Raw genomic sequence first — 18736 nt, 5'->3', positions numbered from 1 at the left:
TGCCGCGGCTGCCCAAGGGAGGCTCCGACGCCAGCGCCTGGTAGGCCGCGGGCTAACTCTGGGCCAGCCGCGCACCTGAGCAGGGTTGTTGTGAGCAATCCCATAGGTTGCTTCGGTCTTGGGGAGGAAAGGCCGGGTAAAAATAAAATGCAAAGAGATTGTTCTGGCCGAAGGAGTTAAGAGGCTGTGGGAGTCATAAAAGACTCTTGAGCCAAAATCATCCTGCGCCATAGCCTGAAGGTTCTGGAATAAAGTTGTTGAAGCCTTGGACTCTCCAGAAGAAAGGCGGGATAGAAATGCATGGTTAAATCAAGAGTAATGCTGACATATTTGACCCATTTGACATTATGGGATTTGTAGAGACAGTCGGAATTGCTATGTACCTTCATCCTTTGCTCAACAGACCATTCTTTGCTAATGTGTCCAGGTAATTTCTCAGGAGCAATTTCAGCAAGTGCTTTTTAAAAAAAAACACATAAAATAATGGAATTGGAAAACAGGTCACTAATCCCCAGTGTACTGCTCATTACAAGTAATCTTGCAAGTAAGTATAGACACGTGCACAATAAGAGATTATTCCTGAAGCCCAAATTTGGGGAGTCGTGTATATATTTCTGGTAGGGAAGGTGGGAGCCCCTCCACCCGGCAACATCTGAGGTTTTTAGGGCCTAAGCTGCCCCCTTATGGTGCTCAGTAGGGAGCGGGCAGGTACAAAGCCCCCAGCTGGTGTGCTCTGTTGGGGTGCCAGGGTTGCCCAAGGGAGACTGGTGTGAGTCCTTGTTAGGCCGTGGGCTTCCTCTGGGTCAGCTGTGCACCTGAGCCTCTCACAGAGGAGTTGTGAGCAATTGCATACATTGCTTTGATCTTGGGGAGGAAAGGCGAGATAAAAATAAAATGCAAAGAGATTGTTCTGGCCGAAGGGGTTAAGATGCTGGGGTTTTTATTATTATCTATTATTATTACTTTGTTAAAATAAATTTAAAAATGAGGAGGGGAGAGACTGGGGGGAGCCGTAGTCCCCATCTGTCATAAAGGACTCTTGAGCCAAAATCATCATTCACTTATTATAGAAATTATAGAAACCATCAATTCTAGCACGCGGAAGGCTGCCTAAATTATATAATTTGGTATTTGAATGATTTGTATTAGAAATTGTATTATAATTTGGCATTGTTATCATGAAGCTCTTATTGGATTGTTGTAATTGAAAACTAATAAAAAATATTATCAAAATCATTATTCACCATAGCCTAGTTTAGGCTCTGAAGGTTCTGGAATAAAGTTGTTGGAAGTTGTGAAAACCACCTTGAGCTCTACGGAGTAAGGGTGGGATATAAGTGTGTTGTTAAATCAAGAGTAATATTAACATATTTTACCGATTTGACATGGGATTTGTAGATAGTCGATGGTTGCAATGCTGTGTACTCCTGCAATCCTTTGCTCAACAGACAATTCTTCGCTAATGTGTCCAGGTAATTTCTCAGGAGGAACAGAAGTCTAGACATGTGCTCAAAGGCTCTGCAATAAGAGGCTACTCCTGAAGCCCAAATTTGGGGAGTCGGGTATATATTTCTGGTAGGGATGGTAAGAGGCTGGGGTAAGAAATGTTAGGCTACGATACTGCAAAGGCTACCTATTCCTATCTTTGGCAGGCCTGAAGCCATATGGCTGAATAAAGCAGAAATCGTGTTATATAGCATTCTAGCTGGTGGAGGGTATTTATTAAAATGTGCATTGCCTTTTCTGTACTAAGCTTTCAAATGGAAATCATGCCCCACCCACCCCCTTTTTTTTGCCCCAGGTCAGTTGTGAGATCACAAGGAACCTCGCCTCTTTAAGATAAACTGGCTGCTGGAATTCTGCATGCCCTAGAATCACGTGGTGTTACTTCCTGCTTTTGTTTGGTCAGAGGGGCCATGGCTGCTTCTGTGCTGCTTGTGTTGCTGTTGGTTTGGAGGGCAGGTGAGTACAGAGGGCGGGAGCTGCCCCTAACAGGAAAATGTCCTTTGCTAGGAGACATGTACACAAAAGGGCTAGAGGGGAAATTTGAAACGGTAGCAACTATATTCACATTAGTCACAGAACTTTCGTGTTTATTCACCTTCCTATTTGAATCTCCTGATGTGAAGGGATTGCAGTTCTTTCAAAAAACAAAACTAATAGCAAGCACAGAGAGAGGTTTTTTGTGGGAAGCGTTGGAGCACAACAACCAGAACCGTGATTCCTAGCACAATAAAAAAAATGTGTAACTGTCACTTTTTTTTCAGTGTAACTGTCACTACCCTGTGCTTTCAGCATTTCACTTTCCTCTCATCACACTTTTCATATTAAGTCAGGGGCTTAATATTAATAAAGCAGTTCAGATATTGCTAGCCGGTGACTGGAAACAGGTTTTTTGTTTTAAACTTACTGGATTTTCCCTGGAAAGAATGTATCTGGATTAAATGGGGATAATTTATGGGGTGGCCTTTTGATGTCAGTGTGGATGCTGGGAAAAGTTGCATGCAAGGTTTCAGTAATAGGTTTATGTGTCTGTGTATCATATTGCAGATATCCAGCTAACCAGCTTCATCGGGTTTTTTAATGTGAATGTAACATCCCATACCATGCTTGCTTTCGTTGTGTTTAGTTTTTATGTGTTTGCCTTCTTAAGTTGTATTTTGTTATTTGGGTTATATGGCTAATAATTCAGTAAAAAATACTTTCAACAAAAATATATATATGAAAAAGCATCCTGGGGAGGGGTTCTCCAAAAAGCCAAAAGAAGCATGCATATGAAATATTTTCTTGAACTCTAAGAACAATTCAGGGTGAAGAAAAGTAAAATGTCTGAGGATCTGTTCCTCTTTTCACTAACAGACTTGGCTTCCTTGACAACCTGATACAGACTGGCAGCTGTTTCTGCAATCAGAAAAAATCTAACTGTTGCAAAGCAGCCCATTTCCCACAGGAACATTCCAGAGAAACCTTAACTACTAACAAGAATGTCATGACATTTTGTGTTCTCCCAGGTGCTACGCTTCGTCTTGCCTCCTATTATGGCGATCACATGGTACTGCAGAAGCAACCAAGTCAGGCCGTCATATGGGGCTATGGGGATCCTGGCGCCAACATAATAGTGACTGTTTCTAAGGATCGCAACGTTATGGAAAAAATGACAGACATTAAAGGTAAAAAAGGCAGATTAAAGTGGTGGATTCAGAGCCAACACAAAGCAGAATTGTAGTTTTTACACATTGCTTCCTTAAATTCTCAGATATGTTGCCAACAGATGTAATGACCACCAGCTTGGGTGGCTGTAAAAGAGATTAAGCAGATTCATGGAGGATAAAGCTACTAGCCGTGGGGTTGCATCCAACTATGTATTATTGCTCCATGTTTTTGTTTTACAAACCACCTTGAGAATATTTTTAGATGTTAAAGGTGGCACAAACATATTTCATCTAAACAAGTATTAGCTTCAGTTTCGGAGGCAATATGTCTCTGAGCACCAATTGCTGTGGATCACAAGTGGGAGAATGCTGTTATGCTTATGTCCTGCCTGTGGGCTTTCCAGAGGCATCTATAGGCCACTATGGTCATGGCTCTTGGTCTGATTCATTTGGGTTCTTACATTCTTAAAGTATATAAAGCTTGCCCCACTGCCCAATCCTAACACACAGTCTCCTGAACGGCACAACTTTATTTGACTTCTTTGTGCCTCTATTGCATACTTCTGTGAGTACCAGTATGGTACAGGGATCCCATAAAGAGGGAATGTTTCTTGTGACAAAAGTTAAGCATTGATAAAATGGAGGAATCGTTGGTCCGAGATTCTGGCAATCTGTTGGCTTGGTTTAGGCATGTATACTTTCCTTGGAACAGATTCCATATGATAATAAGCCTGAGATCTTAGGTGTCCTTTTTATGTTGAGATTCGTAGAGACACCATTGATCCTTTGCTGAGGAGGCTCGCCGATCTTTCAGACAAGTCTAAACTTAATTCTCTCCTCTTAGGCAAAGATCCTAAGACGACCTGGCTGGTAGCCAGACTCTGCGCCTAGATTTGTAGGCACAGATCATCCTCTAGAATAAAATAGCTTACTAGGGAAATGCTGAAATTGCCCTTTGGGGTGCCTCAGGGTCAACTTTTTATGGTAGCCCAAATCTCAGTTGTATAGGTGTATGTATATTTCTCAATTTTAATTCATGAGCTATTGCTGCAATCTGCTCCAATTGTATATTTTATCTTTATGAACGCTGTTTTTATTGTGTTATGTTATGTGAGCTAGTCTTTGACCATAATAAATTATCTAAGCCTGAGATCTTTGTAAATTCTCTCTCCCCCCCCCCCAAAAAAAAAGGCTCTGGGATCTGGAAAGTACTCCTGAGTCCTATGGCCCAAGGTGGCCCTTTCAATATACATATACGGCAATACTGGATGGGACAGGAATCAAATGTGACGTTGAACGATGTCTACTTTGGAGATGTCTGGTTTTGTAGTGGACAAAGTAACATGGAAATGACAGTTTCTCAGGTAAGCCACATCACTATAGAGTGCAGCATATGCTCCATTGGGAGGAAAAGTACTGATAAAGGCCAAGTTCGGACAATATGCAAAACCATGATTTCTGTTGCTTATGCAGGGGTGGGAAACTAATGACCCTATAGATGTTGCTCAACAACAACTCCCATCATCTCTGACCACTGGCCATACTGGCTGGGGCTGATGAGAACTGGAGTCTAACAACATTTGGAGAGCTAGAGGTTTCTACCCTTGAGCCAAACCTGAGCCTGCCTCCCAAACTTTGATTTTATTGTTGCTGACAAATCCAGATCTGAAACCATGGGTTCAGGCTTTCTTTCAGGTTTGCTATTATGTCTGAATTCACAGGTTGCAATTAGGGCCATTGCTTTGCTTCAGGAGGTTGCAGCACATGCAAATGGGAATGAATTTGATAAGCTTACAGGCTGACAGCTAAATGTGGATTAGAAGACAACACAAATATTGTGCTCTTGTGTTGTTCAGCCACTCCTCCGACTCAGTCAAGGCAGGGGATCCTGCCTTCTCTCCGGGCTGAGGGGATTGGGTGGGCTCGTTTGTCCTAGTTTCTGAGTCTCCCAATAGTGACTCCTGCTCCAGTCGGGCCTCAGGGACCTCGTTTTCTAAAGTTGCTTGTAGCTCAGTTGCCAGATCGACTTCCTCCCCTCCTCCGTTTGCTTCCATATGCTTCCCATGCCAGGTACAGTCGACAGACCATTCGTGAGTGTGCAGGCTCTCCATGTTTCTTGTATCTTCTACTTTTGGTTTGAAATAGTATAAGATTTTGGCCTTCTTTTTCCTTGGGGGGGGGGGGGTTCTGCAGCTTGTGTAAGAGAAATTCCCAGTTCTTTATAACTCTTTCTTATGAGTACCATCCCCGGACTAGATTTGGGTTACTTTGTCCTGTCCGTATATTTGAGGGCTTTGTTTCGAATTTTGCTTACCTGTATTTCAGTAGAATCTGCCCTGTTTCCTAGATATTCAATGCCAGCAAGGAGCTTGCAGAGGCTTCCCATTACTCACTCGTCCGTGTGTTTTCAGCCGGTCTTGTCCAGTCCGAAGTGGAACTGCAGGACCTTGCCAGCGTCAGCTTGCCGTGGTCTATTCCGACAGCCAGTAAGAGCCTTTTTTTTTAAAAAAAAGCAATACCTCCGGCAAACCATCTGAAGCAGAGGTTTTGAGTGTGTTCTGTCAAAAGCAGGCATCTTCTGTTTGTGGTTTGGCCAGTGGAGTAAGAGTTGAACAATTTTCCTTCCTGAACTGTACCATGGACTTCAAGGTAAAAAAAGACCTTGAAGATTTAGTTAATGGAAGCAAGCATCTCAAATATCTCCGCCGATCAACGGGCACTTTCATTCTGGCTCAGATACATGATGATCCACACAGCCTGCTACACAGTTTCTGAGAGTGGCCAACATTAGCTGCTTCAGCAGAGCATGTAGTAGTTCTTCAGTATTCCATTCCCTGATCTATCACAGCTGTACAATGGCTAATATATGAAAATACAGCAGCAGAAATTATTTTTGTAATACAGCATTTAGTTGTGTATTACACTTAGTTGCACTATTAGTTTGCAAGTTTGTATATGCTCTAAAGTTTCTTTTAACATTGCATTGAACAGAGAACCTTGGCCATGGAGACTTCAGTTACTTCTCTGCTGTGTGCTGGCTCTTTGGCCGGTATTTATTTGAGAAGCTCAAGTATCCCATAGGACTGATAGACTCCTCCTGGGGAGGGACACCAATAGAGGCCTGGTCTTCCAAGAGGGCACTGCGGGAATGTGCAATCTCAGGATACTCTAAAAAGTAAGGAGAGTTAATGACAGTATGCTCTGTTCCTTCCAGCCGTGTTAGACTGGTTCCTCAGTACACTGAATGCTTTCCACTATTACAGAATATTGTGTGCTCACTGGCTTTGCAGCACCTCCTTCCTGTGCGGAAACAGCACACAAGCATCCACACAACCTGTGGTCCTGCAGATGGTGTTGGACTCAAACTCCCATCTTCCTTAACCATTGGCTAAGCTGATAGGAGTTGGAGTCAAACAACATCTGGAGGGTTGCAAATTTCCGTACCCCTGGCGTAATCCCATTTAGCACTAGAAAGGCAGTGCAGTTGCCTGACTTGTGCCTAGTTTCTTACAGGTCGGATGAATAACCTTAGACCCTGCAATCATTATGATAGGAATGTAAGAAGAGTATACTTTCCCCGCCCAGAAGCCAACCAGTTACGTTTAGGAGGTCCCCAAGCAGGACACAGGGGCAATAACCACTTACTTCTTTCCTCCATCACCTAGTATCCAGAAGCATGTTACCTCTGATCCTGAAGGCAGCAGTGTAGCTCTCATGACTAGAAACCATTGATAACCTTATCCTCCATGAATTTGTCTTAACCATTGACACATATTGTGGAAATATGGGGCGCGGGTGGCACTGTGGTCTAAACCACTGAGCCTCTTGGGCTTTCTGATCATAAGGTCAGTGGTTCAAATCCCTGCAACAGAGTGAGCTCCTGTTGCTCTGTCCCAGCTCCTGCCAACATAGCAGTTTGAAAGCACACCAGTGCAAATACATAAATAGGTACCGCTGTGGCGAGAAGGTAAACAGCGTTTCTGTGTGCTCTGGTTTCTGTCATGGTGTTCCGTTGCACCAGAAGTGGTTTAGTCATGCTGGCCACATGACCTGGAAAAGCTGTCTGTGGACAAACACCAGCTGCCTTGGCCTGAAGCAAGATGAGCTCCGCACCCCATAGTCACCTTTAACTGGACTTAACTGTCCAGGGGTCCTTTACCTTTACCTTTTTTTATTGAGGAAGCATATTCCATGAGCTGGGAAAGCTGGTGTTTTCTCTTGGTTTAGTTCTAACATGGTTTAAAGGGTTCAGTCCTTGAACATGTTATCGGCATGAAAGCTTTTCTACAGTTTTGCTGTTTTATTCTGACAGTAATGAGAGAGGTGTATGTAACAAGATATTTGCACAAATAGGATGAGTTCAGTGAGGGGCATATTTTCTCTGAGGTGTACAGATACCATGACAAAATAAATGATGTTGCTAATGTATTCTACTTTATGAAAAACCATTGAAACATTTTTTTTAAAGAGTTACGTTTAAAAGCCTCTGGTAAGACATATATGACCAGGACAGCTTCAGAACAATGCAATAACATAGCCTGAGCTGTGTAAATGTGTGCTTAATCCTTCAGCACTCTCTGATCACAAATATTCAGAAAAGTGCTTCACCAGCTGGAAATCAAGCATTGGCTGCTTGCTGTAAATTCTTTTCTAATTGGTCGATCTCGTATGTTGCAGGGCTGCTTCCTTATCCATTGATTCTGGCCCCAAAGTGTTATCGGTGCTCTGGAATGCCATGATTCACCCTTTTCTCAACATGACCCTCCAAGGTGTTATTTGGTATCAAGGTAGGTATTAATAATAATAATAAAATTATTATTTATACCCCTCCCATCTGGCTGGGTTTCCCCAGCCACTCTGGGCAGCTTCCAAAATAATAATAATAAGAAGAATAAGAATAAGTAATAAAACATATAACATTTAAAACTTCCCTTCAGATGTCTTCTAAAAGTCAGATAGTTGTTTATTTCCTTGACATCTGATGGGAGGGCGTTCCACAGGGTGGGCGCCACTACCGAGAAAGCCCTCTGCCTGGTTCCCTGTAACCTCACTTCTCGCAGGGAGGGAATTGCCAGAAGGCCCTTGGCGCTGGACCTCAGTGTCCGGGCAGAATGATGGGGGTGGAGACGCTCCTTCAGGTATACTGGTAGGCCCCACAACAGAGTTGAGCAGGCATTGTGTCACTATAGTTACCCCATCTGGGCTATTTCCTGCTTTGTGTGCCCTACCACAGGTGAAGCGAACACCCTTATAGACACCAGTCTGTACAACTGCACATTTCCCGCACTCATAGAAGACTGGCGGAAAGGCTTCCACGAAGGGTCTGATTGGCAAACTCAGCGGTACTTTCCCTTTGGCTTCGTCCAGGTAAATGGCCGTAGGGTGGTGGCTTGAGCCCTGAGCTATCAGCTTTGAGACAACTGCAGGAAGGCAGCACTTTGTGCAAGCAGCGGGAGGCGGTATCAATTTGTCTCCCATCCTAGCTATTTCCTACGTCTTGCACTACAGCCGAGTATTTTCTCACATTTGTCTTCAGACCTCAGCCCCCTCCCCAATACATATTGTGTAGAACCACTCACTCCATGTCCTGACATGATCACATTGTGGGTTTCTCAACACCCTTCAATACTGCTGGTGGTTAAGTGATTCTACAAATGATGGAAGACAGGGTGGTAGGCTTTGGAATGTGGGTGCCATTCTTAGGAGCAGGCTTGAGTCTTGGATAACAGAGTAATTCAGGTGAATTCTTTGTGTGGCCTTACATCTCCGATGTCTTTCCTTAGCAATATGACAGTTGATGCCTTTGTCTATGTCTGTAACGCAGAAGCAGCCTGTGGGTCTGTTGTAGCCAGCCGAGTCGCCTGCCCGTTCATGATCTGGTGTGTATGTGATGTGTGTACGGTTCACAGTGTGAGCATCTATGGAGTAGCCATCACCACCACTGGCATGCCGTTCCCACAGGGTATGCAAGGTGGTGATGTGGTCCTCAAGTCTGGAATAGCTAACCCCCCATGCTGTAGAAAACTCTCCCTTCTCTGTATCCTGGATCAGAAGGCAGGTTCTGGGTCTGCTGCAGGGGATATTTCCAACAGTGGTTCCTTTTCTGCTGGCCTGTATTGCTCCTCCCACCATTGCCATAACTGTGATCCCAAAATGTGTAGGTGTCCTATTTTCCACAGTCCGTATGTTCCTGATGGGCAACATGCACACTGTTTGCTTAGAGTTGTCACTCTGATTCAACAGGCATGGCTTCCCTTAAAGAATCTTGGGAACTGTGGTTTGCTAAGGGTGCTTACCTCACAGACCCACATTTCCCAGCAGCCTTAACCATCAACAACTCCTGAAATTCTTTGTGGCTGCTAAAGTGGTATAAGAATGCTTTAGATATATGCTGCAGATGCTGTCATTAAGCCATGTCTGTCTGCAGGAAGCACAGACAAAAATAATTCTATGACATCCACAGCTGGAGATAGGTTTCGTCTCAGAATATCAAATGTTGTTCTGTGTTGCAGTTATCTACAGTTCGCTCTGTTGAACATAATGACAACTTTGCACGTATTCGATGGCACCAAACAGCAGACTATGGCTTTGTCCCTAATAAGAAAATGCTCAATACTTTCATGGCTGTGACTATAGATCTTGGTGATGAAAATTCCCCCTATGGAAGGTAAAGATAGCCCACTTTCTTTCTTCGTCCAAACCCGCCCAAACCATCCATAAAGATTTTCAGGTAGCCAAATCTCTTCTATAACAGAAGGCATCTGGAGATGGAAACCTTTGCCTCTTATTCGCCAGGTGTCTAAGATGACCTAGAATCTACACCAATGCTCTTCAGACAGGTGGAGGGAGGAGATGGATAGCCTGGGAGGCAGAGGCATGATGCAGGGGAGAGAGAGAGAGGAACAGTGGAAGGAGAAACGGGTACAGCTGCTGCCATACATGAGAACAGCTGCTGTCCCAGCTGGGTCTGGTCCAGCTGCTGGCAGAATGCAGCAGCTAGACTGGTGACTGGAAGTGGCCGCCGGGACCGTATAACACCGGTCCTAAAGGATTTTCACTGGCTCCCAGTGTGTTTCTGAGCACAATTCAAAGTGCTGGTGCTGACCTTTAAAGCCCCAAACGGCCTCAGCCAAGTATACCCGAAGAAGCATCTCCATCCCCATCTTTCAGCCTGGACACTGAGGTCCAGTTCCAAGGGTCTTCTGCTGGTTTCCTCCCTGTGAGAAGCAAGGTTACAGGGAACCAGGCGGAGGGCCTTCTTGGTAGTGGCACCTTCCCTGTGGAACACCCTCCCTTCAGGTGTCAAGGAAACAAACAACTACCTGACTTTTAGAAGATATCTGAAGACAGTCCTGTATCAGGAAGTTTTTAATGTTTGATGTTTTAGTATGTTCTGATATGTCCTGTGAGCCGCCCAGAGTGACTGGGGAAACCCAGCCAGATGGGCAGGGTATAAATATTACCATTATTATTTATTACACATAAGACAGGGAAGTGGTCAGTGTCCAAGAGAAGCACGGCAGAAAAGGTAGGAGTAGATAGCATAGGGATCTGCCTTAAACTGAGTCAGACCATTGGTTCATCTCAGAGAGAGTCTCTCAAGTGACTGGCAGCAGCTCTCCTGAACTTCAGAACTTCTGTTCTAACCCTGCCTGGGAATACTAAAAATAGAACCCATGATCTATTGTCTGGTATCCAAAGGACTTGTTCTGTTAGCACCCTAGACCCTCAAATCTGTTCTGGAGGGTATGGAGAACACTCAGAACAAATTAAGGAGGCATGTGTGAGGAGGGGGAAGCTTCATTGTGCGAGCAGAAATCCTTGCCCATGGAACTATTTACTTAGCACTGCAGTGGCTACAACACTGAGTTATGCTCCTTCTATTTAACAGTAGATAGAAAAAGACAATCAGCTGAGAGACTGCATCAAGGACTTGATGAAAGAGCTTTTCATAGCGTTTGCTGATTGGTTGCTCATGGCAGCCTCTAGGAAACTGGATTAAGCACTTTTGCTGTATTCTTCCATGTACTGCATAACTTGCTATCTCTTCGAGATTTTTAGGGGGAGAATGGAATGACAAAAAGCATGGAGAGAGGGGCAGAGCCAAGGATGGAGACTGTATAGAGATGGGGGTGAGGAAAAAAGAAGACTAGGGACAGTGGCAGTAGGTGGACAGCTAAGAGCTATTGTGGGGGGAGGGCGTTCCTCAATCTGTTGCCCTCCTTCCTCAGACAACTGTTATGAACCTCAACTAAGACAATTGTTCTCAGCTAGCATAACGTTTCTCTACATTCATGAGAGCTAAATGGAATTTTTATGAGAACTGGAAAAAATGGTTGGTTTCGTGTTTTGAACCCAGTACCTACCTTAGCTCAGTAAATCTGCAGGGCTGAGGACTGAACATAACCCCAGTAGTAATCCCCTCCTTTCTTCCCTCCCCCTGCTACTTTCCCTTGCTTTGCAGCATCCATCCTCGAGATAAGCAGACAGTGGCCTCTCGATTGCTCCGTGGTGCCTTGGCATTAGCGTACGGTGATAAAAGCATCGCTTTCCAAGGCCCATACCCTGAGAGAGTGCAGGTGGATGTAGCCCGCAAAAGTATCAATGTCTCCTATAAAGGAGATATCCTGCTTCGCCGCTTGACCAATGACACGTTTGAGGTAAGAACCGCAGGGGAAAGGGGTACTCTTTCTGCCGTGTACCATGTGGGAAAAACACAGGGTTGTGCTGTCCATTAGACAAGCCGTTCATTCGTCCAGTTTACTCATTCCTGAATCCAGCAGCGCCAGCCTGGTTTGTGTCCCATAAGAAAGAACAGACCGAACGCATGTGGACCTGCTATATTTCTATCCTTTTATGTTTTTAACAATTCAGATATCAATATTAGATGCCAGTATTATATTATTCCCCTTAAATGGGCTTTGTAGCAACTTCAGGAGTGGAGAAATAGGATTAGACAGGGTGGGTAAAAATCAATGGTTTTTTAAAAAATAATAATAATAAAATTGATTTTTATTTAAATTGGGGTTTTTAAGAATAAAATGCTTCTGGAGGAAAAATCTTTCTAAAGATAGGTTTTATTTAAGTTACATTATTGTCCAAAGCCTATTCATCAGGAAATAAGGATTTGTTTTAAGTTTTTCCTGTGTGCTAAAACTCAGCCTAAGTTTTATTTTAAAAAATGGTTTAACCACATCAATTAACAAACATGAGTACATATGCTATAATGTTATTGTTTTAGCTAAATAAATTGTTTAAATTGTTATTAAGGAAATGACTATTTTTCTCCTTCCAATAAAGCACAGTAGAAAAGTTGTCCAATTATAAACAGTTAACTTATTAAACCTCACAATAATTTCATAATTATCTGTCTGTGTATTTCTAATAGTATAACCAAATCTGTAATTTTTGATACAACTGTAAAAACTAGTCTGAAAACTGATTATTCCAAAAATGAAACCTTCATCTGGTTGTAAATATTAAGATTATACCCGCAAGAATCTTTCTGTAAAAAAAATAAAAAATTAAATCAAGTCTTACTGTCTAGTGATTTAAATCGTGATTTAAATCAGATCCACCCTGGGATTAGATGAGGAAGACAACATGGTGGGGAAAGGGTTACATGCCCTCTTGCCTAGCACTGCTGCTTCTATCTAATTTCCATTCCCCATTGACTGCTTTGTGGTGGGGGGCAGATCAAAACATCAGCATGCCTGATCATGGCTGCACTGAATAATGTGTACTTTGGCCCAGAGTCTGGTGCCAAGTGCATCTTCCACAAGCTGAAAAGGAGCTACATGTGTGGAATGACTCTACCATTCTAGGGCTTTAGTTCCTAGGGCTTCATCTGAAGCAAGTTTGGGTAAGTCCTCTATCTCTCTCTTCGGCAGGTGTGCTGCTCTGCAGAGTCATTGTGCCATTGGAGCCCAGTATCCATTGCTACCAGCGCTTCCCACACAGTGATTCTGCACAACCCAGAATGCCCAAATAGCACCGTTGGCCTCCGCTATGCGTGGAATGATTGGCCATGCGACTACAAGCTATGTCCTATTTACAACACAGAAGGATTGCCTGCCCCTCCGTTCATCACATTTTCGCAGAAGAACTCTGGTTGGAATATATCGTGAGCAGAAAGATGGGTGGACAATCTTAGATTTTGGCCTCACAGGCTGCCGTATGAAGTTCTGAAAAATTGTAGTGGCAGAATATGTAGTAAACCTCTCTGACAGAGAGAGAGAAAAACCTTAAAATTGGGGGTTGTGGTTGCTTACTCCTCAGAAAAGATTATATAGAAGTTGCTGCTGGGGAACTTTCATTGCACTTAGCACCTGCATGAACCTTTAATGGTCCCTTCTTCACTGCCTGCTCTGAATTTTTGCAGCAACAGCATCATCTTGGTGAAACAAGGCAAACCTGCTCAAAATTCTCTCTGTGCAGCTGTCCAAAGGAAAAGACCTAATTTGGACCACGGCTTCAGACTAAAACAGGTGTAGTGCTGCAACATAATACGTTTGTTTGCTGCTTCTAGAACATAGCTGAGTTGGCTCTCGAGGGGACTCTCTCTTGGGTTTCCCCTGCAGCTTTTGTTCCAGAACTACAATAAATTGTTCCACCTGGAGTAACACATACAACTCTATTCCACATAGATTAAATTCTATATTGAAATGCCCTAATTTTGTTACCAGGCTTCTACTTTGAAAAAGGGAGTATGGTAACGTTAAAAGGTAAAGGACCCCTGGGCAGTTACCGTAAGTCCAGTCAAAGGCGACTATGGGATTGCGGCGCTCATCTTGCTTTCAGGCCGAGGGAGCCAGCATTTGTCCACAGAAAGCTTTCTGTTTATCTACTTGCACTGGCATGCTTTCAAACTGCTAGGTTGGCAGGAGCTGGGACTGAGCAACGGGAGTTCACCCCGTTGCACAGATTCAAACCACCGCCCTTCTGATTGGCAAGCCCAAGAGGCTCAGTGGTTTAGACCATAGCGCCACCCACATCCCTTGCCCCCCCAAAAAGGGAGTATTAGTATTTTTCTACTTATCACTATGAAAATATTTGGCCACAGCCAGAAGCTATGGAAGTTTTTCCAGTAGAGGATTGTGATAAACTTGATTGACTTCACCACTTAAGTGGAACTTATTGCATGTCTGCTTTAGAGAAACAGAGAGCCAGCCTTTTGACTGCTGTGATCCTCGAATGCATTGTGTAAACACAAAGTCTTCTGTAGAACTTCCCCCCTCTCATATGCAGATTTTCATATACGCTTATTTTATTAAAACTCATACCTTTAACTCACTAAGATTTTGTTAATTGGGCCCAACTTTTTACAGCATGTGAGGGTAAATACTTTCTCTGGCAAATTGCAGCAGTTCAAACAGCTCTTTTCAAGCACAGCTTAAAGGAGTCAGTTCAAAAGTTGGGAATATAGCACTTTGGTTTCCTCAGTTGTGCCTTTACAAATAAAATTTAGGAAATTAAATACCAACAGTGTGTTGTTGTAATGTTGTACTTTTGAATTTAATAGCAAACAAAGTCAGAGAGTGCAGGAGTTAGAGATGGCCGCATTCATTCTATTCTGAGCGTATTACACCTATGTTAAAATTAACGCTTGCCGTTTTATACAGTCACAGTTTACATTTGCAGCTTGAGTGAGGTTGCAAACATGAGTTTGTGCATTTCTCATTACCCTAATGGATGTGTTTAGAGGCGTAAGTACTCTGATCTGGAAACAGAAGACTTAACACATGTTATACATTTGCACACACAGTTGCTAACCTATACATACCTCCATAGAAAGTAGAATGGGGCTTACTCTCAACTAAGTGTATATAGGATAGCAAACTTTTGTTCCCTCCATAGAAGTTAGCACCACTGAACATAGTAGGACTTCACAGTAAAAACTATGATATAAATATAATTGTGATTGCAATCAGAACTTTCTGGTGACCTGCAAAGAATCACACTACAAAATATACACGATTTTAAATTTTTATTTTGGAAAATATTAAAAAAATTGGTAAAACTGCTGTATGCAATCCTGGGAGTAAGCTCCACTAAACCTAGTGGGACTTATTTCTAAGTGAATATGCACAAGATTGAGCTGCAAATTGTGAACGTGGCAGCCTTATTGACAAAACAGACAGAAGATTTAACCTCAGCAAATCCTGACTCTGATGTGTGACAAATAACAAAATAAAGAATGAAATAGTTAGCAGTGGAGCCAAAATGTCCCAAAATGCAAAAGGCACAGCCAGCTCAGAACTTATGTAAGATAAGCTGAATGACCGTTACTTTTATTTTTAAAACATGTATAGGATTCCAGAGCAGTGTACAATTTAGTGGGCACTTTAATTAACTTGTTTAACGGGGTTCTGCATAGAAATGCCACTGTATTTTCACACTTTGATCCTAGCATTTCCCCACACACTCGTTATGTTCCTCTAATGTTTACAAGTCGGTGTACAAAGTGGCACACTATTCTTTGTTATTATTTATTCTTCATTTCTTAACCACCCACCTCGGTGAGGTCCCAGAGCAGATTTCAGCAATTTAAAACTACAGTGTTAAAAACAGGTTGCTGTATTTATAAGGACTCTTATAACGTATTAGTGACTTTGTTTCTCAACTCCATTATCTAATACTTAAGTGTTTATACAGTGCTTGAAAGGAGAGGAGCTGGGAGAGTTTCCAGACTGTTACTAATTTCAGGTGGGATGCAATCACATGCCAACAAATGTGAATAAATTCATAATACAGTGGTACCTCGGTTTAAGAACTGTCCTGTTTACAAACAATTCAGTTTATGAACTCCGCAAAACCGGAAGTAGTGTCCTGGTTTGAGAACTTTACCTCGGTCTAAGAACAGAATCCAAATGGTGGAAGGGCACCGGCGGTGGGAGGCCTCATTAGGGAAAGCACGCCTCAGTTTGAGAACCATTTTGGTTTAAGAACGGACTTCTGGAACAGATTAAGTTCGTAAACTGAGGTACCACTGTAAATAGGTCATCTGGAAGTGCCCTGGACTTCCCATTTGCTGGGAATCCGCACACAAAAGCATAAAAGACAGGTGCTTTGCTTTCAGACGCAGGAGCAACAATCCCTGGTCACTTCCACACAACCAGTTTGCTGAATGTTCATCTTGATTTGTTTGCAAGGAGGTAACAGGATGTCGCATGAAGCAATTTTAATCCTGCACTTTTCAATCCTGTGTGTTTCCCCCTCACTTTCTTCAGCACAAAGAAGCCCCATAGAGTTTTTAAATCCACTTTAAAGGTGCACCCTTGAGGCGGAATCCCATCGGCCAAGTTGCAACAGTGGAAGCACCAGGGGGGGCAGGGATTCTATGGCCCTCAAGACGTTGCTGGACTCTGGGCCCCAGCAGCCCCAAACCAGAAGGGCCAACAGGCAGGAATAGCCATAAACCCACTTATTCCCCACTGCCCGGGTTAGCCCCCCCTTTGTGTGGATGAGGCACTCCACCCATGCTCAGGAACACTTGCCCTCTCCTGCCGAACCTGAAGATGACGCCCTGCACTCCTGTCCGTCTTATCTCCGCCCGGTGACATCTGGGGTTTCAGAGTGGGCAGGTACAAAGCATTGGGCCGGTCACCTTAGCCCGCCTCGCAGGGTGGCGACACTCTTTAACACGTGTGTGTGTTTGCATGTTTGAAACTAGCTGCACTTGTTTCTCAAGATACCTATCAAAAAGGACTTGGACACTCTTGCGCTGAATTTCCTGACGATGACTCTCTTTCGGTCGCAGCTATTGGAGAGATGCGCTTGGCGTGGCAGCAATTCCCCAGCCACTACAGACCTTGCCCGGAAGCATTTGAATCGTTCCATTTCACAGAAAGTGGTTGCATTGAATGGCCGGGTGATCACACACCCCTCCATTGTATTCAGTAAAATGGCCTTATTTCGCGACGGCAAATGATATATGGCTAGCCAATATTGCAGAGGGCTTGAGGCATTGGTTACAGATGTGAGGGTATTTGGCGGCGAGCCTTTGGGCTCTTGTGGCGGTTAGGCATTGTTTGACCTTGGGGGGGGGAGGGGAGGTGTGGCCATCACCTGCCCCTCCATGCTTAAGGTTATTCTGTTAAAGGAATCCGGGGGTGTTGATTTATCCGAAGCCTGGCTGGGGGCTAGGGCCTTGACACGACCCCGACAGGAATACCAGGGGGAGCTTGAGTTGGTTCGCATCGACAGGGCTCCCCCTACCGGTGGCTTACCCTTTCTGGACTTCCTGCACAGCGGGCAGGAGTCGGATACAGTGGTGCCCCGCAAGACGAATGCCTCGCAAGACGGAAAACCCGCTAGACGAAAGGGTTTTCCGTTTTGGAGGCGCTTCGCAAAACGAATTTCCCTATGGGCTTGCTTCGCAAGACGAAAATGTCATGCGAGTTCCTGCGGGTTTTTTCTCCTCCCCCCCCTTTTTCTAAGCCGCTAAGCCGCTTATCAGCTGATCCGCTAAGCCGCTAAAAGCCGCTAAGCCGCTAATAGCGCTAATCCGCTAAGCTGTCAATGGGCTTGCTTCGCAAGACGAAAAAACCGCTAGACGAAGAGAATCGCGGAACGGATCCCTTTCGTCTTGCGAGGCACCACTGTATAGTCAGGTCCAATCAATGCCTAAGCCAATACTGCTCAAAATTTGTCCAATAACATAAACCTAATATCTGTGTCCTGGTGTGAGTTATTTCCCAACGAGGAGTGGCTGTGGGGTCTCGACACGCAACCCCCCCCTCTCTGTGGGGTTGCCATTGAAAAGCCCTTGGAAACTTCAGTGAGACTATGTTGCTGCGGCCACATTGGTGATGAGCTGGTTATACAGAGGACAGAAAATACTTGTTAGAATGGCTGCACTGGCTACCAACATTTTCTGGCACCATTCAATGTTCTGGTTATGACCCACAAGTCCCCTGTATGGCTCGGGGCCCAGGCTACCTGAATAACCTTTATTATTTACTGAATTTATATACCGCCCTATACCCGGGGGTCTCCTTGTGGTTCACAGAATAAAATCAAGATATAAAACCACAAAATACATAATAAAAATAAAAACAACAACCTAACAGCCCACAAAAAAATTTTTTTTAAGGGCATAGGATGTAAATCTTTACTTACCTACTAATTAATTAATTATACTGCCCTTCATCCCTAGATCTTGGTGTGTTTCACAGCATAAAAGCACAAGGTAAAAAAACAAAATACATATTTAAGAGAAGAACAGGAAGAAAGCAAAACAAGGCAGCTACTTTGAAGCTCTCCAGCACTAATATATGCTTTTGAAATGTTTATTTGTTTTCAGACAGGCTTTCTTCAGATTGTTAACATTCACTGAATGTTGGGCATTCATTATGAAATATGTATAGAATCTTCCCCCCCCCACCCCCTCTTTCTTTGATCATGATTGTTTAAGTCCATTTGTCTCTTGAGTAAATCTAAAGTATAGGTCCGGGACAACTGCAATCAGAGAATCGGGGGAAAACATCCTGGATGTGGGTCGTTGTTTTCCAAAAAGACAAGAGAAGCATGCATATGTCCTGAAAGAGATTTCAAGACTCTTAAAAACAGTTCAGGGAGAAGAA

At 43.7% G+C, this 18736-nt stretch overlaps 1 protein-coding gene across 2 annotated transcripts; it reads left to right on the top strand.

The window, feature by feature from the left end:
- Nucleotides 1-23: 23 nt before the first annotated feature.
- On the top strand, nt 24-14634 carry SIAE (sialic acid acetylesterase). 2 transcript variants are annotated; one of them, XM_079955092.1, is made up of 11 exons: nt 24-427; nt 1802-1962; nt 3012-3170; nt 4344-4516; nt 5500-5638; nt 6144-6327; nt 7830-7939; nt 8386-8519; nt 9665-9819; nt 11617-11812; nt 13043-14634. In XM_079955092.1, exons 2-11 carry the CDS (start codon nt 1917-1919, stop codon nt 13277-13279), a joined length of 1533 nt encoding a protein of 510 aa, XP_079811218.1. In that variant the 5' UTR covers nt 24-427; nt 1802-1916; the 3' UTR covers nt 13280-14634. The 2 variants fall into 2 exon arrangements, with proteins under 2 accessions (XP_079811218.1, XP_079811217.1); XM_079955091.1 differs by having other exon boundaries at nt 24-544.
- The last annotated feature ends 4102 nt before the right edge of the window (nt 14635-18736 follow it).

The sequence above is a fragment of the Podarcis cretensis genome (assembly GCF_951804945.1).
Source record: "Podarcis cretensis genome assembly, chromosome: 15".
NCBI classification, from domain to species: Eukaryota; Metazoa; Chordata; class Lepidosauria; order Squamata; family Lacertidae; genus Podarcis; species Podarcis cretensis.
Note: the sequence above shows the minus strand (reverse complement) of the source record. Positions and strands in the feature narration are given on the sequence as shown.